The sequence below is a fragment of the Salmo salar genome, chromosome ssa22 (assembly GCF_905237065.1).
Source record: "Salmo salar chromosome ssa22, Ssal_v3.1, whole genome shotgun sequence".
NCBI lineage: Eukaryota > Metazoa > Chordata > Actinopteri > Salmoniformes > Salmonidae > Salmo > Salmo salar.
The window spans coordinates 50776866-50803689 of record NC_059463.1 but is presented as its reverse complement, the minus strand read 5'-3'; the positions used below and the strand labels follow the sequence as shown (position 1 = coordinate 50803689).

The 26824-nt window shown below is 41.5% G+C and overlaps 1 protein-coding gene across 2 annotated transcripts in view; it reads left to right on the top strand.

The window, feature by feature from the left end:
* Positions 1-26824, top strand: part of LOC106583668 (cadherin-22) — a 260846-nt gene that overhangs the window by 211460 nt on the left and 22562 nt on the right. For both annotated transcript variants that reach the window (XM_045705651.1, XM_014168135.2), the window contains exon 11: positions 22564-22681. In XM_045705651.1, coding sequence (XP_045561607.1) covers positions 22564-22681 — 118 coding nt within the window. The remainder of the gene's footprint in view (positions 1-22563; positions 22682-26824) is intronic.

The following is a 26824-nucleotide window of genomic DNA, read 5'->3' as shown; positions in this document are numbered from 1 at the left end:
CAAAACGTAAATCCCTGGGGCCTTGCTATAAACTAGTAGACCGTTGGATGCTTGCCACCTAAGAGTGGTCGGCAATAAGTTTGTGTTGGTTGTAGGGCACAGCCAATCATTTTCCCTCTTTGTCAGAATTGTTTCATTATTGCCTAGTTTCTCGTTTGGACCTTTTTCAATTGGACAGCATGATCTATTTGACACTTTGTTCCAAAGGCAATTTATAAATGCTGTTTTGGGCACGGGAAGCAGCTTGCCAAACTATTCTCACGCCAATACTTGAGTTATCAGTTATAAAAGGAAGATGTATTTGTGTGCTCTGCATTTGTGTTTTCTTGACTGAAGAGGTAACAAAGAGCTGAATGTTTTGAAAATAAAAAGCATTGTATTTGGGACAAATAATTCGCTAAACCCCAATAAAATATTTGAGCAAGTTGAGGAGGCTAAACTGCTTGGAGTAACCCTGGATTGTAAACTGTCATGGTCAAAACCTATTTATGCAACAGTAGCTAAAATGGGGAGAAGTCTGCCCATAATAAAGTGCTGCTCTGCCTTCTTAACAATCAACAAGAAAGGTCCTACAGGCCCTAGTTTTGTCACACCTGGACTATTGTCCAGCCGTGTGGTCAGGTGCCTCAAAGAAACCTTAAATGTACACGGAGAGCTAACATTAATATGTCAGTCTCTCCTGGCTCAGAGTAGAGGAGAGATTGACTTCATCACTACTTGTATTTGTGAGAATTATTGACATATTGAATGCACCGAGGTGTCTGTTTAAACTGCAAGCACACAGCTCAGACACCCATGCATACCCTGCAAGACATGCCACCAGATGTCTCGTCACAGTCCCGAACAGACTATGGCAGGTGCACAGTACTACACAGAGCCATGACTACATGGAACTCTATTCCACATCAAGTTACTCATGCAAGCAGTAAAATCACACCGTGTGGAACGACTACACATGATAATATACACACTATACACACACGTACACATGGATTTTGTGTTGTCGATATATGGTGCTGTAGTAGATTAGTGGCCTGTGGGCATCTACATAATGTGCTGTGAAATCTGAGGGGAAATGTAATGTGATGTTCGGGCGGCAGCGTAGCCTAGTGGTTAGAGTGTTGGACTAGTAACTGAAAGGTTGCAAGTTTGAATCCCCGAGCTGACAAGGTACAAATCTGTTGTTCTGCCCCTGAACAAGACAGTTAACCCACTGTTCCTAGGCTGTCATTGAAAATAAGAATTTGTTCTTAACTGACTTGCCTTGTCACACCCTGACCATAGAGAGCTCTTGGTTCTCTATGGTGTTGTAGGTCAGGGCGTGACTAGGGGGTGTTCTAGTCTTTTCATTTCTATGTTGGTGCTCTTGGTATGCTTCCCAATTAGAGGCAGCTGATGTTCGTTGTCTCTAATTGGGGATCGTACTTAAGTTCTCCATTGTTCCCACCTGGGTTGTGGGATATTGTTTTGTGTTAATGTGTTGAGCACTATGACTTCACGTTCGTTGTATGTTTATTTTCTTCTTAGTTTCACTTTAATAAAATATGTGAAACTCAAATCACGCTGCCCCTTGGTCCGACCTTTTCTACGAGCATGACATGCCTAGTTAAATAAAGGTAAAAAAATATATAAAAAAATTGTACAGTGCATGCGGAAAGTATTCAGACCTCTTGACTTTTTCCACAATTTGTGACGTTACAGCCTTATTCTAAAATTGATTAAATATTTAAAAAATCCTAATCAATCTACACACAATACTCCATAATGACAAAGCAAAAACAGGTTTTTAGAAAATGTAGCAAATGTATTAAAAAAAAAAAAATTACTTATTTACATAAGCATTCAGACCTTATAAGGTCCCACAGTTGACAGTGCATGTCAGAGTCTAAACCAAGCCATGAGATCGAAGGAAATGTCCATACAGCTCCAAGACAGGATTGTGTCGAGGCACAGATCTGGGGGAATGGTACCAAAACAAATCTGCAGCATTGAAAGTCCCCATGAACACAGTGGCCGCCATCATTCTTAAATGGAAGAAGTTTGGAACCACCAAGACTCTTCCTAGAGCAGACCGCCCGGCCAAACTGAGCAATCGGGGGAGTAGGACCTTGGTCAGGGAGGTGACCAAGAACCTGATGATCACGCTGACAGAGCTCCAGAGAAACTCTGTGGAGATGGGAGAACCTTCCAGAAGGACAACCATCTCTGCAGCTCTCCACATATCAGGCCTTTATGGTAGTGTGGCCAGACAAAAGCCACTCCTCAGTAAAATGGACATGACAGCCCGCTTGGAGTTTGCCAAAAGGCACCTAAATGACTCTGAGATCATGAGAACCAAGATTCTTTGGTCTGATGAAACTGAGATTGAAATCTTTGGCCTGAATGCCAAGTGTCACGTCTGGAGAAAATCTGGCACCATCCCTACGGTGAAGCATGGTGGTGGCAGCATCATGCTATGGGGATGTTTTTCAGCGGCAGGGACTGAGAGACAAGTCAGGATCGAGGAAAAGATGAATTGAGCAATGTACAGAGAGATCCTTGATGAAACCCTGCTCCAGAGCACTCAGGACCTCAGACTGGGGCGAAGGTTCACCTTCCAACAGGACAACAACCCTAAGCACACAGCCAAGACAATGCAGGAGTGGCTTCGGGACAAGTCTCTGAATGTCCTTGAGTGGCCCAGCCAGGGCCCGGACTTGAACCCAATCGAACATCTCTGGAGAGACCTGAAAATACCTGTGCAGCGACGCTCCCCATCCAACCTGACAGCGCTTGAGAGGATCTGCAGAGAACAATGGAAGAGACTCCCTAAATACAGCTGTGCCAAGCTTATAGCGTCATACCCAAGAAAACTCGAGGCTGTAATCGCTGCCAAAGGTGCTCCAACAAACTACTGAGTAAAAGGTTTCAATATTTATGTAAAAGTCATAGTTCAGATTTTTTTATATACATTTGCAAACAATTTTTTTTTTAACTGTTTTTGCTTCGTCATTATGGCGTATTGTGTGTAGATTGATGAGGAAAAACAACAATTTAATCAATTTTAGAATAAGGCTGTAACATAATATGTGAAAAAGTCAGAATGCACTGTATATAATTGCCTTCATTTTGCTGGACCTCAGGAAGCATCCATAATACATACAAAGACAAAGGTGGGATTGAATCAGTTGGGTGAATATGTCAATTTAGATCAATATTATGCCATTTAGCAGACTATTTTATGCAAAGCGACTTACAGTGAGTGCATACATTTTCATAATGGCGGCCCAAGTATAAAATACATGTACTGTATCAGTTTTCAATATAATGTACAAAAAATATGAATTGAGTTACTCCTTTTGGAGGATGGATTAGAGGAGTATGTTATTTTGATTCGTTGCCGTCATGCGATTTGATATCCTTCATCTGTTCCATTTAGCTATTTTTTTACCAGCTGTGTTGATATTTACTACGTAATATTCAACAGCCGATTTAGTGGAGAGATTACACAATATCATTGAAGTTGGCCAGAAATGAATGCATAATCTAAAGGCCATGATCTTAGAACAGTTGGTGGCAGATTGAAGAGAATAGACAGAATATACACGTGTAAATATAGCGATAATCCATCTATCCGGAGCCCTGATTCTCAACTACCATTAAAAATGGACAGGGTCATTAAGGTATTTTATTTTACATTCAGTCAACAGGCCCGGGGCTCAGCTGGAGCCAATTACGCTGAGCGGAGCAAAGGAATAATTAAAAGACTGGGAATGTGTCCAAAATGTCACCCTCCTCCCTATATTGTCCACTACTTCTGACCAGTGCCTTATGGGACCTAGTGAGAGGTAGTGCACTATATAGGGTGCCATTTGCGATGTCTTTAAAGCGTGGCCTCCTTGCTGGAAGCTACATGTGTAATGAGGCCTAGGCCTCCCCTCCTCTTGATCTGCAGACTTTTTTTAAATGCTCATCGCCCTCTGTGTTCGCCACGTTTCGCAAGAACATTGTGTGGTCTGATCTCTCTCCATCTCGCTCCTTCCTCACTCCCTCCTCCATCTGCGAGCCAACATTAACCTTCAACACATAATCACAGGGACGACCGTTAGTCTTGTGGTTGAGATTCCCACCCCCGACAGTGAGGAGGTTCTTTCACAGGTCCATTTAGATTGCACATTGACATTTGGAAATATTTTTCATTCGACTTAAATATTTAATTTTTCATGTAAGCAATAGAAATAAAATGGATTTCTATTTATGTTGGATGCACATTTTAAGCAATAAGGCCAGAGGGAGTGTGTTATATGGCAAATATACCACGGCTTAGGGCTGAGTGCTAGGACACAGCCCTTTGTCATGATATATTGGCAATATATCACAAACCCCTGATGTGCCTTTGACCTCTGGGAGATTAAACGAAAATGTTGTTATCTTTAGGTCAGAGGGTTTCTCGTGTTCATTCTCTGCCTTGGCAAAACTACAGATTTGCTGCACTCTGTTGTTTTCCAGGAATGTAGGTTTTTCTCTGTGTTTTTCCCCCAATTTTGCTGCACCCTAAAATTTGACAATTCGTGTGAACAGTTCTTAGATGCTAAGTTTCTCTCATTCTTAGTCCTGGTGTATGAAGTTGAAGTGTACTTTGTACTTTTGCATGGTGTTTCTTCATTGATTGGTAATTGACAAGTCCACTCCTGAAAGGGAGAATGAATCAATTAGAGGTCGACCGATTAATTAGGGCTGATTTCAAGTTTTCATAACAATCGGTAATCGGTATTTTTGGACACCAATTTTCCGATCTTTTTTATTTATTTTTTTATACACCTTTATTTAACTAGGCAAGTCAGTTAAGACACATTCTTATTTTCGATGACGGCCTAGGAACGGTGGGTTAACTGCCTTGTTCAGGGGCAGAACGACAGATTTTTACATTGTCAGCTCGGGGATTCGTTTTTGCAACCTTCCGGTTAGGTGTCCAACGATCTAACCACCTGCCTTACATTGCACTCTACGAGGAGCCTGCGTGGCAGGCTGACTACCTGTTACACGAGGGCAGCAAGAAGCCAAGGTAAGTTGCTAGCTAGCATTAAACTTATAAAAAACAATCAATCTTAACATAATCACTAGTTAACTACACATGGTTGATGATATTACTAGTTTATGTAGCATGTCCTGCATTGCATATAATTGATGCGGTGCCTGTTAATTTCTCATTGAATCACATCCTACTTCGACAAGCGCATTTGCGAAAAAGCACTGTCGTTGCACCAATGTACCTAACAATAATCATCAATGCCATTCTTTAAAATCAATACACAAGTATATATTTTTAAACCTGCATATTTTGTTAATATTGCCTGCTAACAAAGATACCCCCAAAGCTACCCCAAGTCTCAGGCCTCAGTCGATCCTCCTCATCGACCCTGTGGCATTTGACAGACTAGATGCAAATAGACAGATATCATGTAATGCCCTGTAGTCCAATATAGTGCCGTTTAGTGCCATATATTGCCATGTACTGCCATATAGTGCCGTGTAGTGCCATACAGTGCCGTGTAGTGCCGCATAGTGCCATATAGTGACATAAAGTGCCATGTAGTGCCATATAGTGCCGCGTAGTGCCATGTAGTGCCGCGTAGTGCCATATAGTGTTTCGTAGTGCCATATAGTGCCATATATTGCCACGTAGTGCCACATAGTGCCATATAGTGCCGTGTAGTGCCACATGGTGCCACATAGTGCCATATACTGCCGTGTTGTCCCCTCGAGTGCCATATAGTGCCATGTAGTGCTGCATAGTGCCATGTAGTGCCGCGTAGTGCCATATAGTGTCATATAGTGCCGCATAGTGCCATATAGTGCCATGTAGTGCCGCATAGTGCCATATAGTGCCGTGTAGTGCCATATACAGTAATGCCATGTAGTGCCATGTAGTGCCGTGTAGTGTCATATAGTGCCGTGTAGTGCCATATAAAGTAGTGCCATATAACATGGCCAAGATGTTCAAATGTTCATAGATGACCAGAAGGGTCAAATAGTAATAATCACAGTGGTTGTCGAGGGTGCAACAGGTCAGCACCTCAGGAGTAAATGTCAGTTGGCTTTTCATAGCCGATCATTCAGAGTATCTCTACCGCTCCTGCTGTCTCGTAGTGCCATATAGTGCCAGATAGTGCCATATACAGTAGTGCCATGTAGTGCTGTTTAGTGGCATATAGTGCCATATAGTGTCATATAGTGCTGTGTAGTTCCATATACAGTAGTGCCATATAGTTCCATATACAGTAGTGCCATGTAGTGCCCTGTAGTGGCATATAGTGCCGTGTAGTGGCATATAGTGCGGCGTAGTGCCGTGTAGTCCCATATAGTGCAGTGTAGTGCCATGTAGTGCCGTGTAGTGCCATATAGTGCAGTGTAGTGCCATATAGTGCAGTGTAGTGCCATATAGTGCGGCGTAGTGCCGTGTAGTGCCATATAGTGCCATATAGTGCAGTGTAGTGCCATGTAGTGCCATATAGTGCAGTGTAGTGCAGTGTAGTGCCGTGCCGTGTAGTGCAGTGTAGTGCCGTGTAGTGCAGTGTAGTGCTGTGTAGAGCCATATAGTGCCATATAGTGGCATGTAGTGCCGTGTGTATAGGAAAAGACCAGGTGGAGAGGCACATACTGAGTATTTCCCCGGCTAGAGGAGCCTGTCAACTCAACACAGCACTTCTCATAGCCGAGCCAGTGGGTTGGCGAGACAGATCACCAAGGTTCAGTCCTCCACAGTACTTCTCATAGCTGAGCAAGTGGGTCGAGCCAGATCCTCCACACTACAAGTAAAATGACTAATGCGAGGGCCCTCTGAAACACGCACACACTGGCTCATGCGCACGTGTGCATGCCCAAATCCGCAATCACATGCACACACAGATCTGTGCACAGTCACACACATACAGAGACAAATATACACACAAACACATTTGCAGGCACACACACACACATTTGCATGCAAACAGACAATCTGACTACCAGACAGTCAGATTTGCAAGCAAGTCTTTTGTGAGCTGTGTCTGAGATTAAATGAATCATCTTTTTACTCGCAGAAAATAACATTAGCAAAAATGTATTGCTGATTAACATGCAAATACAACCTGACAGACAGACAAGCATACAAAGACACTGTCTAGATTCAACAACCCTCAACAATTTGTGTCTCGGAAAAAACTAAAGCAATTTATCTTTGTCTCGCACAAAGACTAATGTTTATTTACTTGACTGTTTTGTTTCATTCCAACTAGGGTTGAATATTTTCCCGATATTTTACAAATGTTCAATCACAAGAATAAATCACTTTTCTCCCGGGTAAACTGGTATTTCCCGCCAAAACCGGAAGTGTCATTCATAAGCTCCTGAGTGGGTCAGCGGTCTAAGACACTGCATCTCAGTGCTAGAGGCGTCACTACAGTCCCTGGTTCGATTCCAGGCTGTATCACAACCGGCCATGATTGGGAGTCCCATAGGCCGATAGGCCGGCACACAATTGGCCCAGCGTTGTCTGGGTTTTGCCGGGGTAGGTCATCATTGTAAATAAGAATTTGTTCTTAACTGACTTGTCTAATTAAATAAAGGTTACATTTAAAATATATATGTATATATACTTTTTTAAAGCAGTATAAAACATATAAATAGGCTTATGTTTGGATTTGATTAGAGCTTTGATCAAAAATTCAAGCCTGCTCCTACCTGACCCTGATGAGCCATTCATGAAATATATTTTATGAGTCTTACATTAAAGACATTTAAAGAGCCCAAGCCCAAAAAAGCCAAAATGATTGTGCTGTTATCAAGTACATACTGTACAGTATATAATATAGGATGCACATTACACATGACAGAAAAACATAAAAGCCCATAGATGTAGCTAGCTATATGCTCTCTTGGGTAAATAAATGAAACTAGCTCCAGTAGGCTAATATTTTTGAGTGTGAACTGTATTACTGTACTGTACTGTATTATACTGTATTATATGGACTGGAATTACCATGATAAAGCATGGAGAGAATGTTCTCTTGCAGTACATGTGGACAACAACACTTTGAAATAGAATAGGGCCTATTTATATAAATAGTAGGCTGACACATACAGTTCATTCGGAAAGTATTCAGACCCCTTGACTTTTTCCACATTTTGTTACTTTACAGCCTTATTCTAAAATGTATTAAATAAATAAAACAATCCTCATCAATCTACACACAATATGCCATAATGCCAAAGTAAAAACAGGTTTTTAAATTTTTTTGCAAATGTATTACAAATAAAACACAGAAATACCTTATTTACACAAGTATTCAGACCCTTTGCTATGAGACTTGAAATTGAGCTCAGGTGCATCCTGTTTCCATTGATCATCCTTGAGGTTTCTAAAACTTGATTGGAGTCCACCTGTGGTAAATTAAATTGATTGGACATGATTTGGAAAGGCACACACCTGTCTATATAAGGTCCCATAGTAGACAGTGCATGTCAGAGCAAAAACCAAGCCATGAGGTCGAAGGAATTGTCCGTAGAGCTCAGAGACAGGATTGTGTCAAGGCACAGATCTGGGAAAGGGTACAAAAACAGTTCTGTAGCATTGAAGGTCCCCAAGATCCCAGTGGCCTCCATCATTCTTAAATGGAAGAAGTTTGGAACCACTAATACTCTTCCTAGATCTGGCCGCCCATCCAAACTGAGCAATTGGGGGAGAAGGCTCTTGGTCAGGGAGGTGACTAAGAACCCGATGGTCACACTGACAGAGCTCCAGAGTTCCTCTGTGGAGATGGGGGAACCTTCCAGAAGGACAACCATCTCTGCAGCACTCCACTAATCAGGCCTTTATGGTAGAGTGGTCAGACGGAAGCCATTCCTCAGTAAAAGGCACATTGAATGCCTGCTTGGAGTCTGCCAAAAGGCACCTAAAGGACTCTCACACCATGAGAAACAAGATTCTCTGGTCTGATGAAACCAAGATTGATCTCTTTGGCCTGAATGCCAAATGTCACATCTGGAGGAAACCTATTACCATCCCTACGTTGAAGCACGGTGGTGGCAGCATCATGCTGTGGGGATGTTTTTCAGCAGCAGGGACTGGGTCGCTACACGGTCGCCAGGTGTACAGTGTTTCCTCCGACACATTGGTGCGACTGGCTTCAGAGTTAAGTGGGCATTGTGTCAAGAAGCGGTGCGGCTGGGTCATGTTTTGGAGGATGCACGGCTCTCGACCTTCACCTCTCCCGAGTCCGTACGGGAGTTGCAGAGATGGGACAAGACTGTAACAATTGGATACCATGATATTGGGGAGAAAAGCTGTAAACAAAAATATATACCAAGCAAATGGTCAGTAACTGCCCATTTGATCGAAAATTTGTTAATGTAATTTTTGCTACAATAAATATATGCTTAATCATGTGACTAGTATCCTACCTCTATTGTGTTTTGGAGAAAATTGGGGTCATGTTAAAAGTAACTGCATAATGTTACTGTGAAACCAAGGTAAATAAAAGCCATTTTTTCTCAGTTCCACACTATGAGCTGTTACTGCCTTTTTGCTTGGTAGGGCAGTATTCTAGTTTAGCTTTTTCTGCATGGGACTCCAAGAGCTAAAGAGCGTTTTTTAAGGAGAGAGGCCAGCGCAGCACAGGTGTGTGCGTATTGCACAAGAGACAGAGACTATAAATTAGAAGCTTATTATGCATAAGCCATCATTACTTAACTAAATATAAAGCTAATACTGCAATGAAGGTATTTCTTGAAAGAGGTAGGCTAGAACATCTATATATAGGACTATATATCAATCTAGAACAGGATTATCTATTTTGGATGCAATTTAAATGGAGTTGATTGAGAGAGAGCAAGACTGCGAGAGAGAGAGTGGTCACGCTTTCAATGATTTAAAGCATCAATATTCGACTGATAGGCTTTTTTAAAACTCTGCAGCTGGAATAAAAACAAATAATAATCATTACAATGAAAAAATAAGGTGACCCCCGAAAGTCAGATAAGGTAAATTAGACGCACATTCGGTCTTTATATTGCTGTAGCTAGGCTATGCTGACGGGCCTACCTGTCAGAAGAAAAAAAGTTCCCATGATGAGATGATAAGTCTACATGCATTGTGAACTGTACTCCGTACTGAGATGGGCTGTCTGTCCCCACCCTGAGCATTGATGATTCATCATGCAGAGGCCATAGAGAAGACAGATTTAGACATCACATATACAGTAATTTAACAGTTCCATTTCACGCTATGCTGTTTCATTAAATCATTTATGATAATTTACCGCTTTCTCGCTGTTACTTATCCCGGGAAAATTGAGTGGTTTTGTGCCGTAAACCCTGGTAAATCTCGGTAACCTGGGTTCCCGCCATTCAATCCTAATTCTAACCTCCCCGTAATGATTACGAACCCCCTTTGTGGCGATTTAAAGATTCATTTATCTTACCTTGATTAATGTTACCCTCTTGAAGTTTTGGGAAAGCAGACCGCCTGTCCGGACCTTTACCCAGGTTAGCCCAGGAGAAGATGGCCTAGTAAATCTACCCTTCTTTCTTTCCAAGGCTGTCTGAGATTTAAGGGGTCAGACAGGGGACTGTTAGATAGAAATCTAATTAGGTGATTGTGCTTGAGGGAGCTTCTCGCTCTGCTCAATAAACTCCCACACACTCTCGCACTCTTCTCTCTCTTTTTCTGCCTCCCTCTCTCTCTCTCTTTCTCACTCTATCTCGCCTTAGAGAGCTCCCTACTGTGGGAGCATTGTCACAGGAATCCACATTCTGGTGATTGTTTTTTGCCCTAGATGCCCGTTATTATGACTAGCAATGCTAAGGCAGTCATCTCTCATCCAACTAGAGGCTCTTGTTTACACTTTGTCATTTGATTCCTTTATGACAGATTAAACAAAAGCGGGCCGAGTTCAAAGAGTCAAGCCGAGAAACAATTTGGCCACCGTTGCTTTTTGTAAACTCGCTGATAATTTTTTCTAAATCTATCGTTTGAACAAAATGTAATGGGATAGGGTTGGTATTTATGTGTGCTGTTGTGCAGGGATAGGGTTGGTATTTATGTGTGCTGTTGTGCAGGGATAGGGCTGGTATTTATGTGTGCAGTTGTGCAGGGATAGGGTTGGTATTTATATGTGCTGTTGTGCAGGGATAGGGTTGGTATTTATATGTGGTGTTGTGCAGGGATAGGGTTGGTATTTATATGTGCTGTTGTGCAGGGATAGGGTTGGTATTTATATGTGCAGTTGTGCAGGGATAGGGTTGGTATTTATATGTAGTGTTGTGCAGGGATAAGGCTGGTATTTATATGTGCAGTTGTGCAGGGATAGGGTTGGTATTTATATGTGCTGTTGTGCAGGGATAGGGTTGGTATTTATATGTGCTGTTGTGCAGGGATAGGGTTGGTATTTATATGTGCTGTTGTGCAGGGATAGGGCTGGTATTTACATGTGCTGTTGTGCAGGGATAGGGTTGGTATTTATATGTGCTGTTGTGCAGGGATAGGGTTGGTATTTATATGTGCTGTTGTGCAGGGATAGGGTTGGTATTTATATGTGCTGTTGTGCAGGGATAGGGTTGGTATTTATATGTGCTGTTGTGCAGGGATAGGGTTGGTATTTATATGTGGTGTTGTGCAGGGATAGGGCTGGTATTTACATGTGCTGTTGTGCAGGGATAGGGCTGGTATTTGTGCTGTAGGTGGTAAGCGTCAGTATGCTTTCTGGCTTGTTGTTTATGTGAGTGGAGAGGACATGATGGAAAACGTCTGCATCTTCAACAGAACTTAGCATATTTGTCGCCTTTGAAGGAAAGATGACAGTGAGAGTTTGTCCATAGTTCCTACACAATTTTCCACAGCTCCAAACAAAGGAAAGTAATACAAAAAAATCTCTATTCACACTGTATTGGGTAAAAAAAAAATATAAATATATAATATCAAAGTTGCTATATGCCTTTGCATAACAACTTCCCAAATGAAAGCCTGGCGGTTGAGGAGTGATTGTGTCACGACTTCTGCTGAAGTCGATGCCTCTCCTTGTTCGGGCGGTGCTCGGCGGTCGACGTCACCTGTCTTCTAGCCATCATTGATCAGTTTTTAATTTTCCATTGGTTTTGTCTTGTCTTCCTACACACCTGTTTCCAATCCAATTAATTACATGTTGTGTATTTAACCCTCTGTTTTCCCTCATGTCCTTGTTGGTGATTGTTTGTGATGTTATGTACGTGTGTATTTTGTATCGGTGTGCGACGGGTTATTTTTCCCCATGTTATTTTGTACATTGGTTTTGGAGTTTGTTTTTTGTTATTAAATACTCCAGTTTAACCAATTTTGTTTCTCCTGCGCCTGACTTCCCTGCCACCTACATACACGATTATGACAGATTGTAAATGTTCTGAACAATGCTTGTCCATAAATACTCTATAGACCTACTCACTAGTGTAACAAGTTCCCTTCTGCCTACAAAACTCGAACAAAATAATGAATGGCTAGGTCACTGCAGAGCTTAGGGTCTGTTCCATATGTCTATCACTTCAAAGACATGGAATTGTACCTAACAGTATGGCTTTTTATGTCGATATGTTTAATTTTAGAGCGAGCATATGAGAGCAGTGGTGGAAAAAGTATCCAATTGTCATACTTGAGTAAAAGTAAAGATAGCTTAATAGAAAATAACTCAAGTAAAAGTAAAAGTCACCCAGTAAAATACTGCTAGAGTAAAAGTCTAAAAGTATTTGGTTTTAAATATACTTAAGTAAATGTAATTGCTAAAAAATACTTAAGTATTAAAAGTAAATGTAAAAGTACAAATCATTTCTTATGTAAAGCAAACCAGATGGCACCATTTTCTAGTTTTTATTTATTTCCAGGTAGCCAGAAGCATTACTTAGACATCATTTACAAATGAAGCATTTGTGTTTAGTGATTCTGCCAGATGAGCCTTCAAAATTAGTACTTTTGGGTGTCAGGGAAAATGTATGGAGTAAAAAGTACATTATTGTTTTTTAGGAATGTAGTGAAGTAAAAGTTGTCAACAGTATAAATAGTAAAGTAAAGTACAGATACAAAAAAATACCTAACTTAATTAGTACTTTAAAGTATTTTTACTTAAGTACTTTACACCACTGAGCAAAACAGACTGCCCAACTGACGTCTCAAATTTTTAAAACACGCAACCATCTTAAAGAGAGGAGACAACATATACAGTGAGGGAAAAAAGTATTTGATCCCCTGCTGATTTTGTACATTTGCCCACTGACAAAGAAATGATCAGTCTATAATTTTAATGGTAGGTTTATTTGAACAGTGAGAGACAGAATAACAACAAAAAAATCCAGAAAAACGCATGCCAAAAATGTTATAAAATGATTTGCATTTTAATGAGGGAAATAAGTATTTGACCCCTCTGCAAAACATGGCTTAGTACTTGGTGGCAAAACCCTTGTTGGCAATCACAGAGGTCAGACGTTTCTTGTAGTTGGCCACCAGGTTTGCACACATCTCAGGAGGGATTTTGTCCTACACCTCTTTGCAGATCTTCTTCAAGTCATTAAGGTTTCGAGGCTGACGTTTGGCAACTCAAACCTTCAGCTCCCTCCACAGATTTTCTATGGGATTAAGGTCTGGAGACTGGCTAGGCCAATCTAGGACCTTAACGTGCTTCTTCTTGAGCCACTCCTTTGTTGCCTTGGCCGTGTGTTTTGGGTCATTGTCATGCTGGAATACCCATCCACGACCCATTTTCAATGCCCTGGCTGAGGGAAGGAGGTTCTCACCCAAGATTTGACGGTACATGGCCCCCCCGTCCATCGTCCCTTTGATGCGATGAAGTTGTCCTGTCCCCTTAGCAGAAAAACACCCCCAAAGCATGTTTCCACCTCCATGTTTGACGGTGGGGATGGTGTTCTTGGGGTCATAGGCAGCATTCCTCCTCCTCCAAACACGGCGAGTTGAGTTGATGCCAAAGAGCTCCATTTTGGTCTCATCTGACCACAACACTTTCACCCAGTTGTCCTCTGAATCATTCAGATGTTCATTGGCAAACTTCAGACGAGCATGTATATGTGCTTTCTTGAGCAGGGGGACTTTGCGGGCGCTGCAGGATTTCAGTCCTTCACGGCGTAATGTGTTACCAATTGTTTTCTTGGTGACTATGGTCCCAGCTGCCTTGAGATCATTGACAAGATCCTCATGTGTAGTTCTGGGCTGATTTTTCACCGTTCTCATGATCATTGCAACTCCACGAGGTGAGATCTTGCATGGAGCCCCAGGCCGAGGGAGATTGACAGTTCTTTTGTGTTTTCATCCATTTGCGAATAATCGCACCAACTGTTGTCACCTTCTCACCAAGCTGCTTGGCGATTGTCTTATAGCCCATTCCAGCCTTGTGTAGGTCTACAATCTTGTCCCTGACATCCTTGGAGAGCTCTTTGGTCTTAGCCATGGTGGAGAGTTTGGAATCTGATTGATTGATTGCTTCTGTGGACAGGTGTCTTTTATTCAGGTAACAAACTGAGATTAGGAGCACTCCCTTTTAGAGTGTGCTCCTAATCTCAGCTCATTACCTGTATAAAAGACACCTGGGAGCCAGAAATCTTTCTTATTGAGAGGGGGTCAAATACTTATTTCCCTCATTAAAATGCAAATCAATTTATAACATTTTTGACATGCGTTTTTCTGGATATTTTTGTTGTTATTCTGTCTCTCACTGTTCAAATAAACCTACCATTAAAATTATAGATTTCTTTGTCAGTGGGCAAACGTACAAAATCAGCAGGGGATCAAATACTTTTTCCCCTCACTGTACTACACTAAACCAGCTTATAAATCCTTGATTTTTTCCCCCACAAGATCTATCTTCTGGAGAATGTTACCAAGCCCAGACAAGGGAATCATGTTCTCCAGGACTTAAAGCCACACTTTACGACTCTCCAAGTCTTCAGCCTTGAAAAGTGTCACGGTTAGAACTGGGGTTATTTGTTATGTGAAGTCCGTACGGAGCTCAAACCGTAACTAAGAAAAATGTGTCCGTGTGTACAGTACGTGTGTAAGAGAGAGTCGAGAGACGCATGCTTGTGTGAGTGGATGCCCCTGTTCTCTGTGTGTGTGTGTGTGTGTGTGTGTGGATGCCCCTGCTCTCTCTCTCTCTCTCTCTCTGTCTCCCTCTCGCTCTCTCTGTGTGTGAGTGGATGCCCCTGCTCTGTCTGTCTGTCTGTCTGTCTGTCTGTCTGTCTGTCTGTCTGTCTGTCTGTCTGTCTGTCTGTCTCTCTCTCTCTCGCCCTCTCTCTCTCTGTGTGTGTAAGTGGATGCCCCTTCTCGCGTTCTCTTGCTTTCTCTTGCTGTCTCTGTGTATGTGACTGGATGCCCCTGCTCTCTCTCTCTGTGTGTGTGTCTGTGTGACTGGATGCCCCTGCTCTCTCTCTCTCTCTCTCTCTCTCTCTGTGTGTGGATGCCCCTGCTCTCTCTCTCTCTGTGTGTGTGGATGCCCCTGCTCTCTCTCTCTCTCTCTCTCTCTGTGTGGATGCCCCTGCTCTCTCTCTCTCTGTGTGTCGATGCCCCTGCTCTCTCTCTCTCTCTCTCTGTGTGGATACCCCTGCTCTCTCTCTCTCTGTGTGTGGATGCCCCTGCTCTCTCTCTCTCTCTCTCTCTGTGTGTGGACACCCCTGCACTGTCTATCTCTGTGTGTGGATGCCCCTGCTCTCTCTCTCTCTCTCTGTGTGTGGATACCCCTGCTCTCTCTCTCTCTCTCTCTCTCTTTCTGTGTGTGGATACCCCTGCTCTCTCTCTCTCGCTCTCTTTTTGTGTGTGGATTCCCCTGCTCTCGCTCTCTCTGTGTGTGGATACCCTTGCTCTCTCTCTCTCTCTCTCTCTCTCTCTCTCCGTGTGTGGATACCCCTGCTCTCTCTCTCTCTGTGTGTGGATACCCCTGCTCTCTCTCTCTCTCTCTCTGTGTGTGGATACCCCTGCTCTCTCTCTCTCTGTGTGTGTGTGGATACCCCTGCTCTCTCTCTCTCTGTGTGTGGATACCCCTGCTCTCTCCCTCTCTGTGTGTGTGTGATACCCCTGCTCTCTCTCTCTCTCTCTCTCTCTCTCTCTCTCTGTGGATACCCCTGCTCTCTCTCTCTATCTCTCTCTGTGTGTGTGGATACTCCTGCTCTCTCTCTCTCTCTCTCTCTCTGTGTGGATACCCCTGCTCCCTCTCTGTGTGGATACCCCTGTTCTCTCTCTCTGTGTGTGTGTGTGTGGATACCCCTGCTCTCTCTCTCTCTCTCTGTGTGTGTGTGTGTGTGTGTGTGTGTGGATACCCCTCTCTCTCTCTCTCTCTCTCTGTGTGTGGATACCCCTGCTCTCTCTCTCTCTCTCTCTCTCTCTCTCTCTTTGTGTGTGTGGATACCTCTGCTCTCTCTCTCTCTCTCTCTCTCTGTGTTTGGATACCCCTGCTCTCTCTCTCTCTCTCTCTCTCTCTGTCTCTCTCTGTGTGTTGGTACCCCTGCTCTCTCTCTGTCTCTCTGTGTGGATACCCCTGCTATCTCTCTTTTTTTTTATTTTTTTATTTATTAAAAGAAACACAAGGGTAACATTAAAGTATTAGAACATGAAGGACAAACAATACAGCATCAAGACACTATCAAACATGTATCAGTCTTTCCGCAACAGAGCCATCCTTACGTGTGAGGGTGCGTGTCCTTGATAGTGATATAAAATATATGACATAGTTTCCTTTTTCATGATCACAATCTTGTGAAATCCAAACCCTCCAAGATCCCCCCACAGTTCCCCAATAGCTGTCCCTCAACCATTCGAGACCCCTCCCACAGTTCCTCCCCCCGAATAATAAAAAAAGACAATTAATTCCATTCCACACCCCCAAGAACCCCCCAATGCACCAACAACCAAGAGAATGAACTAAAGAGAAAAAAGGAAAAGACAGAAGAAAACAGCAAACAACAATGCAAAAAAAAAAATTATAATAATATATTTAAAACAAAAGACATCAAGGACAACTGAAATCATAACAGCAATGCCAACTGTATATGTTTGTCTGCATGTCTGGCACTATTACATGTATGTGTGTGTTCTTGTATGTGTTTATTTGAATGAGAGTGTGTGTATATGCATGTGTACAAACACCTGCACAGCATCAGCCTCAGGCAAACCGGCATTAGTTGTAAAAACACTGCCACTTAGTGTCATTCAAATGTACTTTTATTATGTTTTATTTGGACTTTTTTTCCCCTTTATCTTTTGACCATCATTCTCTCTCTCACACAGCAACTCCACTCCCACTTGTCTCCAATTCCACATACTAACCCTCAGCTTCCCTCAGCCCATCCCATCTATCTCTGCTGGCCACCCACTTCGTGTTTCTACACAACACATATCTTTCAACTATGCTGTGATGTTTAACGTATAATTTCAATCTATCTAATCGAATGGAATCTACAGATTGCGTGTTGAAGATAAATACTTTTACTAAGAGTATTAGTATATTAGTAATTGACTGACCGGTCTCTCCAGATCTCCTAACAGTACTATTTGTAGGGTCAATTTTAGATCAATGCTATGTATTTTCAGCCATTCCTGAACCTGAGACCAGAAACAGGCTACCTGAGGGCAATACCAAAAGAAATGGTCTATTGATTCTGTATCCTCACAAAAAAATCTGCAGAGCTTTGATGATTTTATGCCCCAAATATTCAACATTTTGTTGGTGGCAAGAATTCTATATAATAATTTTAGCTGAAAAGCACGAAGTCTTGAATCTTGCGTTGTTTTTTTATATCAACTCATACACCCTGTACCATGGAATCGGTACATCAAAAATCTCTTCCCAACTATTTTGCAATCTGTATGGCACAGTTGTCAACATCCTGGTCCTCAAATGAAACTGGTATACTTTCCTATTTATGCAATTTTTTTCCTCCACCAGTTTTGATCCTTTATATTGGGCAGACAGACCAGTTCCCTACCTCCTCCCGCTGCCAGCCGCCTCCTCCATTTTTTGGGGCAATGCTGTAATCAATTGGTTGTACTCTTGGATTGAGCAGACCTTCCCGTACAATTCTGATAACTCCATGAAGGACATAACTCTACCATTACAATTTACAATATCATTTAAGAACAAAATACCCTTTTCAAACATCTTTCCCATAAATACAGGTATTTTATCAACCAGCACATTTGAGTTCAGCCATAATACTTGTTGTAACATTTGTTCTATCTTTTCAGGGGGATGAAATTGAAATTGTAGCCAGCTCTACAATGCTTGTTTGAAAAAGACAGATACTTTGAAAAAATAATAATCTTCAATTAATTGAAAATGAGACATGGCAATCTGCACAAAGGCAAAAAGGCCATTTTTAAACAATGGATGAGCTTTTCTTATTAATCTACTTGAGAACCATATAGGGTTAAAATAAAACTTTTTTGTCTGGTTTAGCATCCCAGATAAAGCGAAATATTTTTTGCTCATATGATTTGAAAAACAAATCATCAGGAGTAGGCAGCGCCATAATTAAGTGAGTAAACTGAGATATGACTAAGGAGTTAATCAGGTCAATTTTTTCATGGTTGCAGGTTCTTGTCTATTTTTACAAGTTTTCTATTAAAATTCATTGTGGCGAGCAGATTTATATATTTTGTGATATGAATACCGAGTATGTCTACTTCACCATCAGCCTATTTTATTGGTAAGCTGCAGGGTAATGTAAAAGTTGTATTTTTTAAGGATCCAATACGTAATATTGTACACTTATCATAATTAGGTTTTAGTCCAGAGAGTACAGAAAAGTTATCTAGATCTTTAATGAGACATTGCAGGGATCTACTGTAGGACAGTTGGTAGAGCATGGCACTTGCAACGCCAGGGTTGTGGGTTCGATTCCCATGGGGGGCCAGTATGTAAAAATGTATGCACTCTACTGTAAGTTGCTCTGGATAAGAGCATCTTCTAAATGACTAACATGTAAATATAAAATCTAGCTTGTGGACTTACATAAAACTTGAGTCATTGTCATACATGGACACCTTTGTTTTTAAGCATTGGATTTCTAATCCTCTAATGTTGTTATTAGATCTGATTTTAATAGCTAGCATTTCGATGGCCATAACAAATAGATATGGTGACAGCGGACACCCTTGTTTTTCTCCTCTTGACAATTCAAAACTCTCTGAGAAGTAGCCGTTATTTACTATTTTACACCTGGGGTTGCTATACATTATTTTTTACCCATTTTATAAGAGAATTACCGAAATTGAAAAAATTCAGGCATTTATAAATAAAATCCAGTCTTACTTTATCAAAAGCCTTTTCAGAATCCTCTATAAATACCATTCCTGGCTTCTTATATGTTTCATGATGTTCTATTATTTCTAGTAGTTGTCCTATATTATCTCCAATGTATCGTCCATGTAAAAAACCTGTCTGATTAGGATGAACAATACCTGGCAAATCCCTTTTAATTCTGAGTGCTATGCATTTTGCTAGTATTTTTGCATCACAACATTGAAGTGTAAGGGGCCTCCACTTTTTTAGATAGACTGGGTCTTTATATTTGCCATCTGGGTCTTGTTTTAATAATAGAGAAATCAGACCTTCCTGCTGAGAACCTGCCAGACTACCATTTCTATAGGAGTAGTTAAAACAATCTAACAATGGAGCTTTTAGTAGATCAAAGAATGCTTGATATACCTCTACCGGTATGCCATCAAGCCCTGGGGTTTTTTCCAGACTGAAAGCATTTAATAGCCTCAAAAAGTTATTCCTCTGTAATATAGGCCTTCGCACTGATCTTTCTGTACATTTGTTAATATTCAATTTTTTATATTATTTGGAAAGAATTCCTTACCGTAATCTTCATTCAGTGGGAGAGGATGAGATGGAAAAGAGAACATCTGCCTAAAATAATTAGCTTCCTCTTTTAAAATATAATTCGGAGAATCATAGATGACTCCGTCTTCAGTAACGAGTTTCTGCAAATTCTTTTTGTTAGCGTTCCTGTGTTGGAGATTCAGGAAGAATTTTGTGCATTTTTCTCCATTTTCCATCCAGTTTGCTTTATTTTTGTAATAGATTACATTAGATCCTAATAAGTTCCTCAAGTTCTTTTTGTTTTTCCTATAACTTATTTTATATATCTGTAGTATCGTTTTTATTGCTATCTACCTGTACTATTAGTTCATGGATTTCCCTTGGTAGTCTTGTTTCTTTAGCCAGAAACTGCTTTTTTATTATTGATGAATATTGAATTGAATGACCCCTGAAGGTACATTTAAAGGTATCCCAAACAATAAGGGGATTTGTTGAACCTATATTATACTGGAAAAATTCAGTTATAAATTATTTTGTCTTAGTTAAAAATAAGTTGTCCCCCAGTAAACTTTGATTACATTTCCAATATCACCATCCATGTGGAAAATCTATGAGAGTTATGTGAAGGCCAATTAGATGATCCGATCGCATTCTGTCTCCTATTAAAACTTTTTAAACCTTTGATGAAAGAGACAAGAAAGTAGTCAAGATGACTAGCTTGATTAAGTCTCCTCCATGTATGTCTCACTAGGTCTGGTTTTTTTAGTCTCCAAATATCCACTATTTCTAATGTGTCCATAATATTTGTGATTTCCTTAAGGGCACGGTGATGATAGTTTGTAGAGTGATTACCTTTACGGTCCATTGAGGTACTTAACACTGTGTTATAGTCTCCTACCATAATGATTAGATCATTTGTTGCCTGTAAGTTCAATAAATTGGTATAAATGTTTTCGAAGAAGTGTGGATCATCCTGATTTGGACCATATAGATTAATGAGCCAAATCTCTTTTTCGTCCACTTTCATATTCAAAAGGATCCACCTTCCTTGTGAATCATTCCTGATTATTTGCACATTCAGATCAAAATGTTTGTTAATTAATATCATCACACCTTTTGAGTTCCTTTGTCCATGACAGAAAATTATTTCACCACCCCATTCCTTTTTCCACGCAACTTCATCTAAGGATGTAGAGTGAGTTTCCTGTAAACAGTATATGTTATATTCCTTTTCTTTTAGCCACGTAAAGACTGACCTTCTTTTTTTATAATCTGCCAAACCATTACAATTATAACTAGCTATACTTATTTCACCCCTTACCTTAACTAGATACTATTCTCAGTCTAAATTGACCATAATTAGTGCTTGTAAAGTTACTGCCATCAGAGGTATTATGAAGGTCAAAACTAGAGCTTTCAAATGTCTGATATTTAGAATTCAGGAAATAGGTTCTAGCAATATATTTTTATTCCCTTGCCTGTTTGCCTGTGATCCAATGCCACAGATGTTAGAAAATTAAGACAAATGATGTGTGTCACAAATCTGAGTAGGTTGATGTGTATGATATTGGATATGATATAATGAGAGTGTATGATGTCTGTATAAGAGTAAGACTATAATGTGCGATGTCCAAATAAATAATAACTCTGCCAATTTGCATGTTTGAGTGTCAATGTGTGTAACATGTAGTGCGTATAGCCTTAATATTCATAATTGTAATCCATATCGTATCACCATCATAGTTCCATCATAATTACCTTTAACATAATTGAAAAACACATCCCAGCATTTCCATAGCAATTGATGTTTCACATGATCATGAGAGACCTTGCATTACTCGAGACAGCTTCACTACAGTACAAATGTATTCAGTACAATATGTTGTTATTCCCCAATGCCCCTATTTTGATGTCTTCCCCTTGTTTGTTGTAAACATATATAAACTTGTAGACAAATACATAAAAAAGATAGACAAACAATAAACACATTAAATTATAAGACAGTTCTTGACAATAGAGAGAAGGAGAGAAGAGAAAAGAGAGAAAGAGAGTGTGAGAGAAGAGCACGAGATCAGGTGTGTGTGTGTATGTATAAGTCTGTAGGTCCCTGCTCTCTCTTTCTCTGTGTGACTGGATGCCCTTGCTCTCTATCTCTATGTGGATGCTCTCTCTCTCTCTCTCTCTCTCTGCCCCTTGTCTCTCTCTGTCTGTACTCTGTCGTTTTGAGAGGAGTGACAGAAGGACAGAGTCTCTTCCAGTTTGTACATGAGCCACACAACTGCTCAAGAGATTCTGCATTGAGGAAATGTCCCTGGCCTCCTAATTTGTCATTTGGATTTCACAGACTTAGCCAAGTGAAATAAACCCAGAACTGTACGCATCTTTTGACAAGCGTTTAATGGGAAAAGTGAACTTTGTATTTTAGGAGGATTGCCTGAAGTGTTCCTTTTATCGCAACTCCTCCTCCTGTTATTTTATACAGTCACTTAATTCAATAACTGCAGCTGATTTGGTAAACCACTCTTAGAAGTTCACCACGTTTCCCTCGATGTGCTACTTCTCTCATCGGTCTGTGGCACACTGATTTTAATGTGAAAACGTAATTTATCAACCGGCGGTTCGATGCTGGCCGCACTGAAATAGAATAAAGTATTAATTGTCATTACAAGGCTGTCTTGTCTTGAGGTGAAAATATGGTTGGGAGTGGGATGGTGGCTTGTGTTCCATGCATCTTGATTTCCTTCCTCTCTGGCAGCTCATTCACACCATCAGCGTGGTGGATAGGGACGAGCCGCAGTCGGGCCAACGCTTCTCCTTCACCCTGGCTCCGGAGGCCACCAACAACCGCCACTTCACCCTGTGGGATGTCAAAGGTAAGGGGTAAGAATTCATAAATCAAAGGACTTCCAGCTGTTACAGAGTCACTCTGAAGGGTATTCTGAAGGATGATACTGTACATCCTGGTGTCATGCCTTAGACGGTCTTTGAGCCTATCAGTGAATGCTTTTAGAGTAGGCTGTACCGTATTATCAAATGAATAGGTCCAACTGTGTAGCATAAAAGGTCGTTAACATATTTTGAAATATAAAATGACTGTGTAGCTACACTAACATGTGGCACATGGGAATTTGGTATATGGACACACTGTTTAGCTTAACTTGCCACTGCATTAGAAAACACCACATAAGGACATCCATACAGAGTGGTGACTTTGCATCCATCTTTTTTGTTGTTGCAAAACATTGACCCACGTAGCCAAGAGGGATTACATGTTCGCAAGCAAATCCCTCTTTGGAGATGTGTACCTAAGTGAATGTGACACGTGGCTAAATCAAGATTGATCTGACACAGTGAAAATGTCAGGCGAGTGAGCCAGGGAAATGTCAACGGAGGCTGCGGCGTGGTGTGGTGTAACCCCAGTCACGCGCCAGGGCAGGGGGTCCTGAGTACGGGGAAACATGGGGCTCAGCGTCCGCATGGGTCCACTCACCCCTCCACACAGGCAGGCTCACGGGTTCACGTATACGCAGAGATGCAGGCAGACAAACACATGCACATGCATAGACACAGGTTATTTGAACCAATCACTCATGTATACACACAGAAAAATCTGTATGCTGGCAGCAAACACACACACATGCACACACACACACACACACACACACACACACACACACACACACACACACACACACACAGTGCTTAAAAGTATGCTCTAACACAGAGACACGCAGTGACTCAGACCTTTTTTTTTCTCCTCCCATCTCTCTTGTTTTCCACTGTACTTCTGTTTTCATGGACACGTTTGTCAACCTGTCAGATTGGATCTGTCACTTTCTCTCTCCACCATCACGGCTTCACATTGCATTCTGTCTTTGAGCTTTGATACATCAGGACAAACAGACACTCTCTTTTATTCCATCCCTTAAAACTGTTATACTCATTGTTTGTTTGGATGTCTGTAAAGCTAATCTTGGCCATTGAAGAAGGTCTGGAGTTATTGCAAAAAATAGAGAAACGTCTTGCTTTATTTTACTGACTATTTTACTGCATTTTCCCCATAGGTAAATATTATTTATGAAGCTAATGAAAGACGTGTGTTTTGTTTTGTCTTAGCTTATCAGTTTTTGTTAATTTACTCAACTGATTACTGTAAATTAACGTGACATTCAATAACAAAAACTGTTCTGTATATATTTCACTCCATTAAAACACACGTAATTAGCTTAATCATTTCCCTGTCGCCTCATAAAATACATATTAAAATATACAGACTGTTTCCACAGCACTCGTCAATGCACCTATTAGTGCAATGAAATTCCGCTTTATTTTCGATGAGTTTAAGGTGGTATTGGCATGTTAATAATGAATACACTCTGGTACCCATCTCAAAGAATTCAACACCATTGGTAACTAAATGGTCCAAAACAATTATTGTGTCAATCTCAAAGAAACTAAAGTGTATTAGTTCATTAACATTTTAACAAGGAATTTCAAAGTAATTACCTGCTATATGGTTATCATATCTTTCTGAAATAAACAATACAACTAGGATGGAGCCATCCCTTTTCAGTCCACACCTTCTCTTTTTCAGATAGAAAGATGCACTGAAATAGGATGCTGAGTAAAGGTCAGAGGGACAATGTCAAAGACATTATACTCAGCAAAGTTACTGTAATAGGAAGAGTGTACTGCCTGCCTGTAACAGTGTTGTAGCTACGTCCATAACAGTGATGCCTGCCTCCTGACAGTGTTATAGCTACGTCCATAACAGTGACGTCTGCCTCCTGACAGTGTTGTAGCTACGTCCATAACAGTGTTGTAGCTACGTCCATAACAGTGACGTCTGCCTCCTGACAGTGTTGTAGCTACGTCCATAACAGTGATGTCTGCCTCCTGACAGTGTTGTAGCTACGTCCATAACAGTGATGTCTGCCTCCTGACAGTGTTGTAGCTACGTCCATAACAGTGATGCCTGCCTCCTGACAGTGTTGTAGCTACGTCCATAACAGTGTTGTAGCTACGTCCATAACAGTGACGTCTGCCTCCTGACAGTGTTGTAGCTACGTCCATAACAGTGATGCCTGCCTCCTGACAGTGTTGTAGCTACGTCCATAACAGTGACGTCTGCCTCCTGACAGTGTTGTAGCTACGTCCATAACAGTGATGTCTGCCTCCTGACAGTGCTGTAGCTCCGTCCATAACAGTGATGTCTGCCTCCTGACAGTGTTGTAGCTACGTCCATAATCCATAACAGTGATGTCTGCCTCCTGACAGTGTTGTAGCTACGTCCATAACAGTGATGTCTGCCTCCTGACAGTGTTGTAGCTACGTCCATAACAGTGATGTCTGCCTCCTGACAGTGTTGTAGCTACGTCCATAACAGTGATGTCTGCCTCCTGACAGTGTTGTAGCTACGTCCATAACAGTGATGTCTGCCTCCTGACAGTGTTGTAGCTACGTCCATAACAGTGACGTCTGCCTCCTGACAGTGTTGTAGCTACGTCCATCCATAACAGTGATGTCTGCCTCCTGACAGTGTTGTAGCTACGTCCATAACAGTGATGTCTGCCTCCTGACAGTGCTGTAGCTCCGTCCATAACAGTGACGTCTGCCTCCTGACAGTGTTGTAGCTACGTCCATAACAGTGATGTCTGCCTCCTGACAGTGTTGTAGCTACGTCCATAACAGTGATGTCTGCCTCCTGACAGTGTTGTAGCTACGTCCATAACAGTGATGTCTGCCTCCTGACAGTGTTGTAGCTACGTCCATAACAGTGATGTCTGCCTCCTGACAGTGCTGTAGCTCCGTCCATAACAGTGATGTCTGCCTCCTGACAGTGTTGTAGCTACGTCCATAACAGTGATGTCTGCCTCCTGACAGTGTTGTAGCTACGTCCATAACAGTGATGTCTGCCTCCTGACAGTGTTGTAGCTACGTCCATAACAGTGATGTCTGCCTCCTGACAGTGCTGTAGCTACGTCCATAACAGTGATGTCTGCCTCCTGACAGTGTTGTAGCTACGTCCATAACAGTGATGTCTGCCTCCTGACAGTGCTGTAGCTCCGTCCATAACAGTGATGTCTGCCTCCTGACAGTGTTGTAGCTACGTCCATAACAGTGATGTCTGCCTCCTGACAGTGTTGTAGCTACGTCCATAACAGTGATGTCTGCCTCCTGACAGTGTTGTAGCTACGTCCATAACAGTGATGTCTGCCTCCTGACAGTGTTGTTGCTACGTCCATAACAGTGATGTCTGCCTCCTGACAGTGTTGTTGCTACGTCCATAACAGTGATGTCTGCCTCCTGACAGTGTTGTTGCTACGTCCATGACGGTGATGTCTGCCTCCTGACAGTGTTGTTGCTACGTCCATAACAGTGATGTCTGCCTCCGGTGATGGATTTCCCAGTGTCTTATATGCAAGTCCATCCACACTAGCTATTCTGACTATATTTGTCAAAGCCTGCTACTGTATGCTTTGTTAAATAAAGGTTAAATAAAAACATACAAATACATTTATTGTTACATGTGTCTCCCCGAGAGGCTGTGCACCAGTGAGGTTTCATTTCAAATCATGACGTCCTCCCATTTTCGCCCCTTGGTTTCATTTGACTAAAAAGAATGTGTGACGATGCAGACCTGGCTCTCAGGAGAAGACAGGCTATGTGCACACTGCCCACAAAATGAGGTGGAAACTGAGCTGCACTTCCTAACCTCTTGCCAAATGTATGACCATATTAGAGACACATATTTCCCTCAGATTACACAGACCCACAAAGAATTCGAAAACAAATCCAATTTTGATAAACTCCCATATCTATTGGGTGAAATAGCACAATGTGCCATCACAGCAGCAAGATTTGTGACCTGTTGCCACAAGAAAAGGGCAACCAGTGAAGAACAAACACCATTGTAAATACAACCTATATTTATGATTATTTATTTTCCCTTTTGTACTTTAACTATTTGCACACCATTACAAAACTGTATATAGACAGAATATGAAATTTGAAAT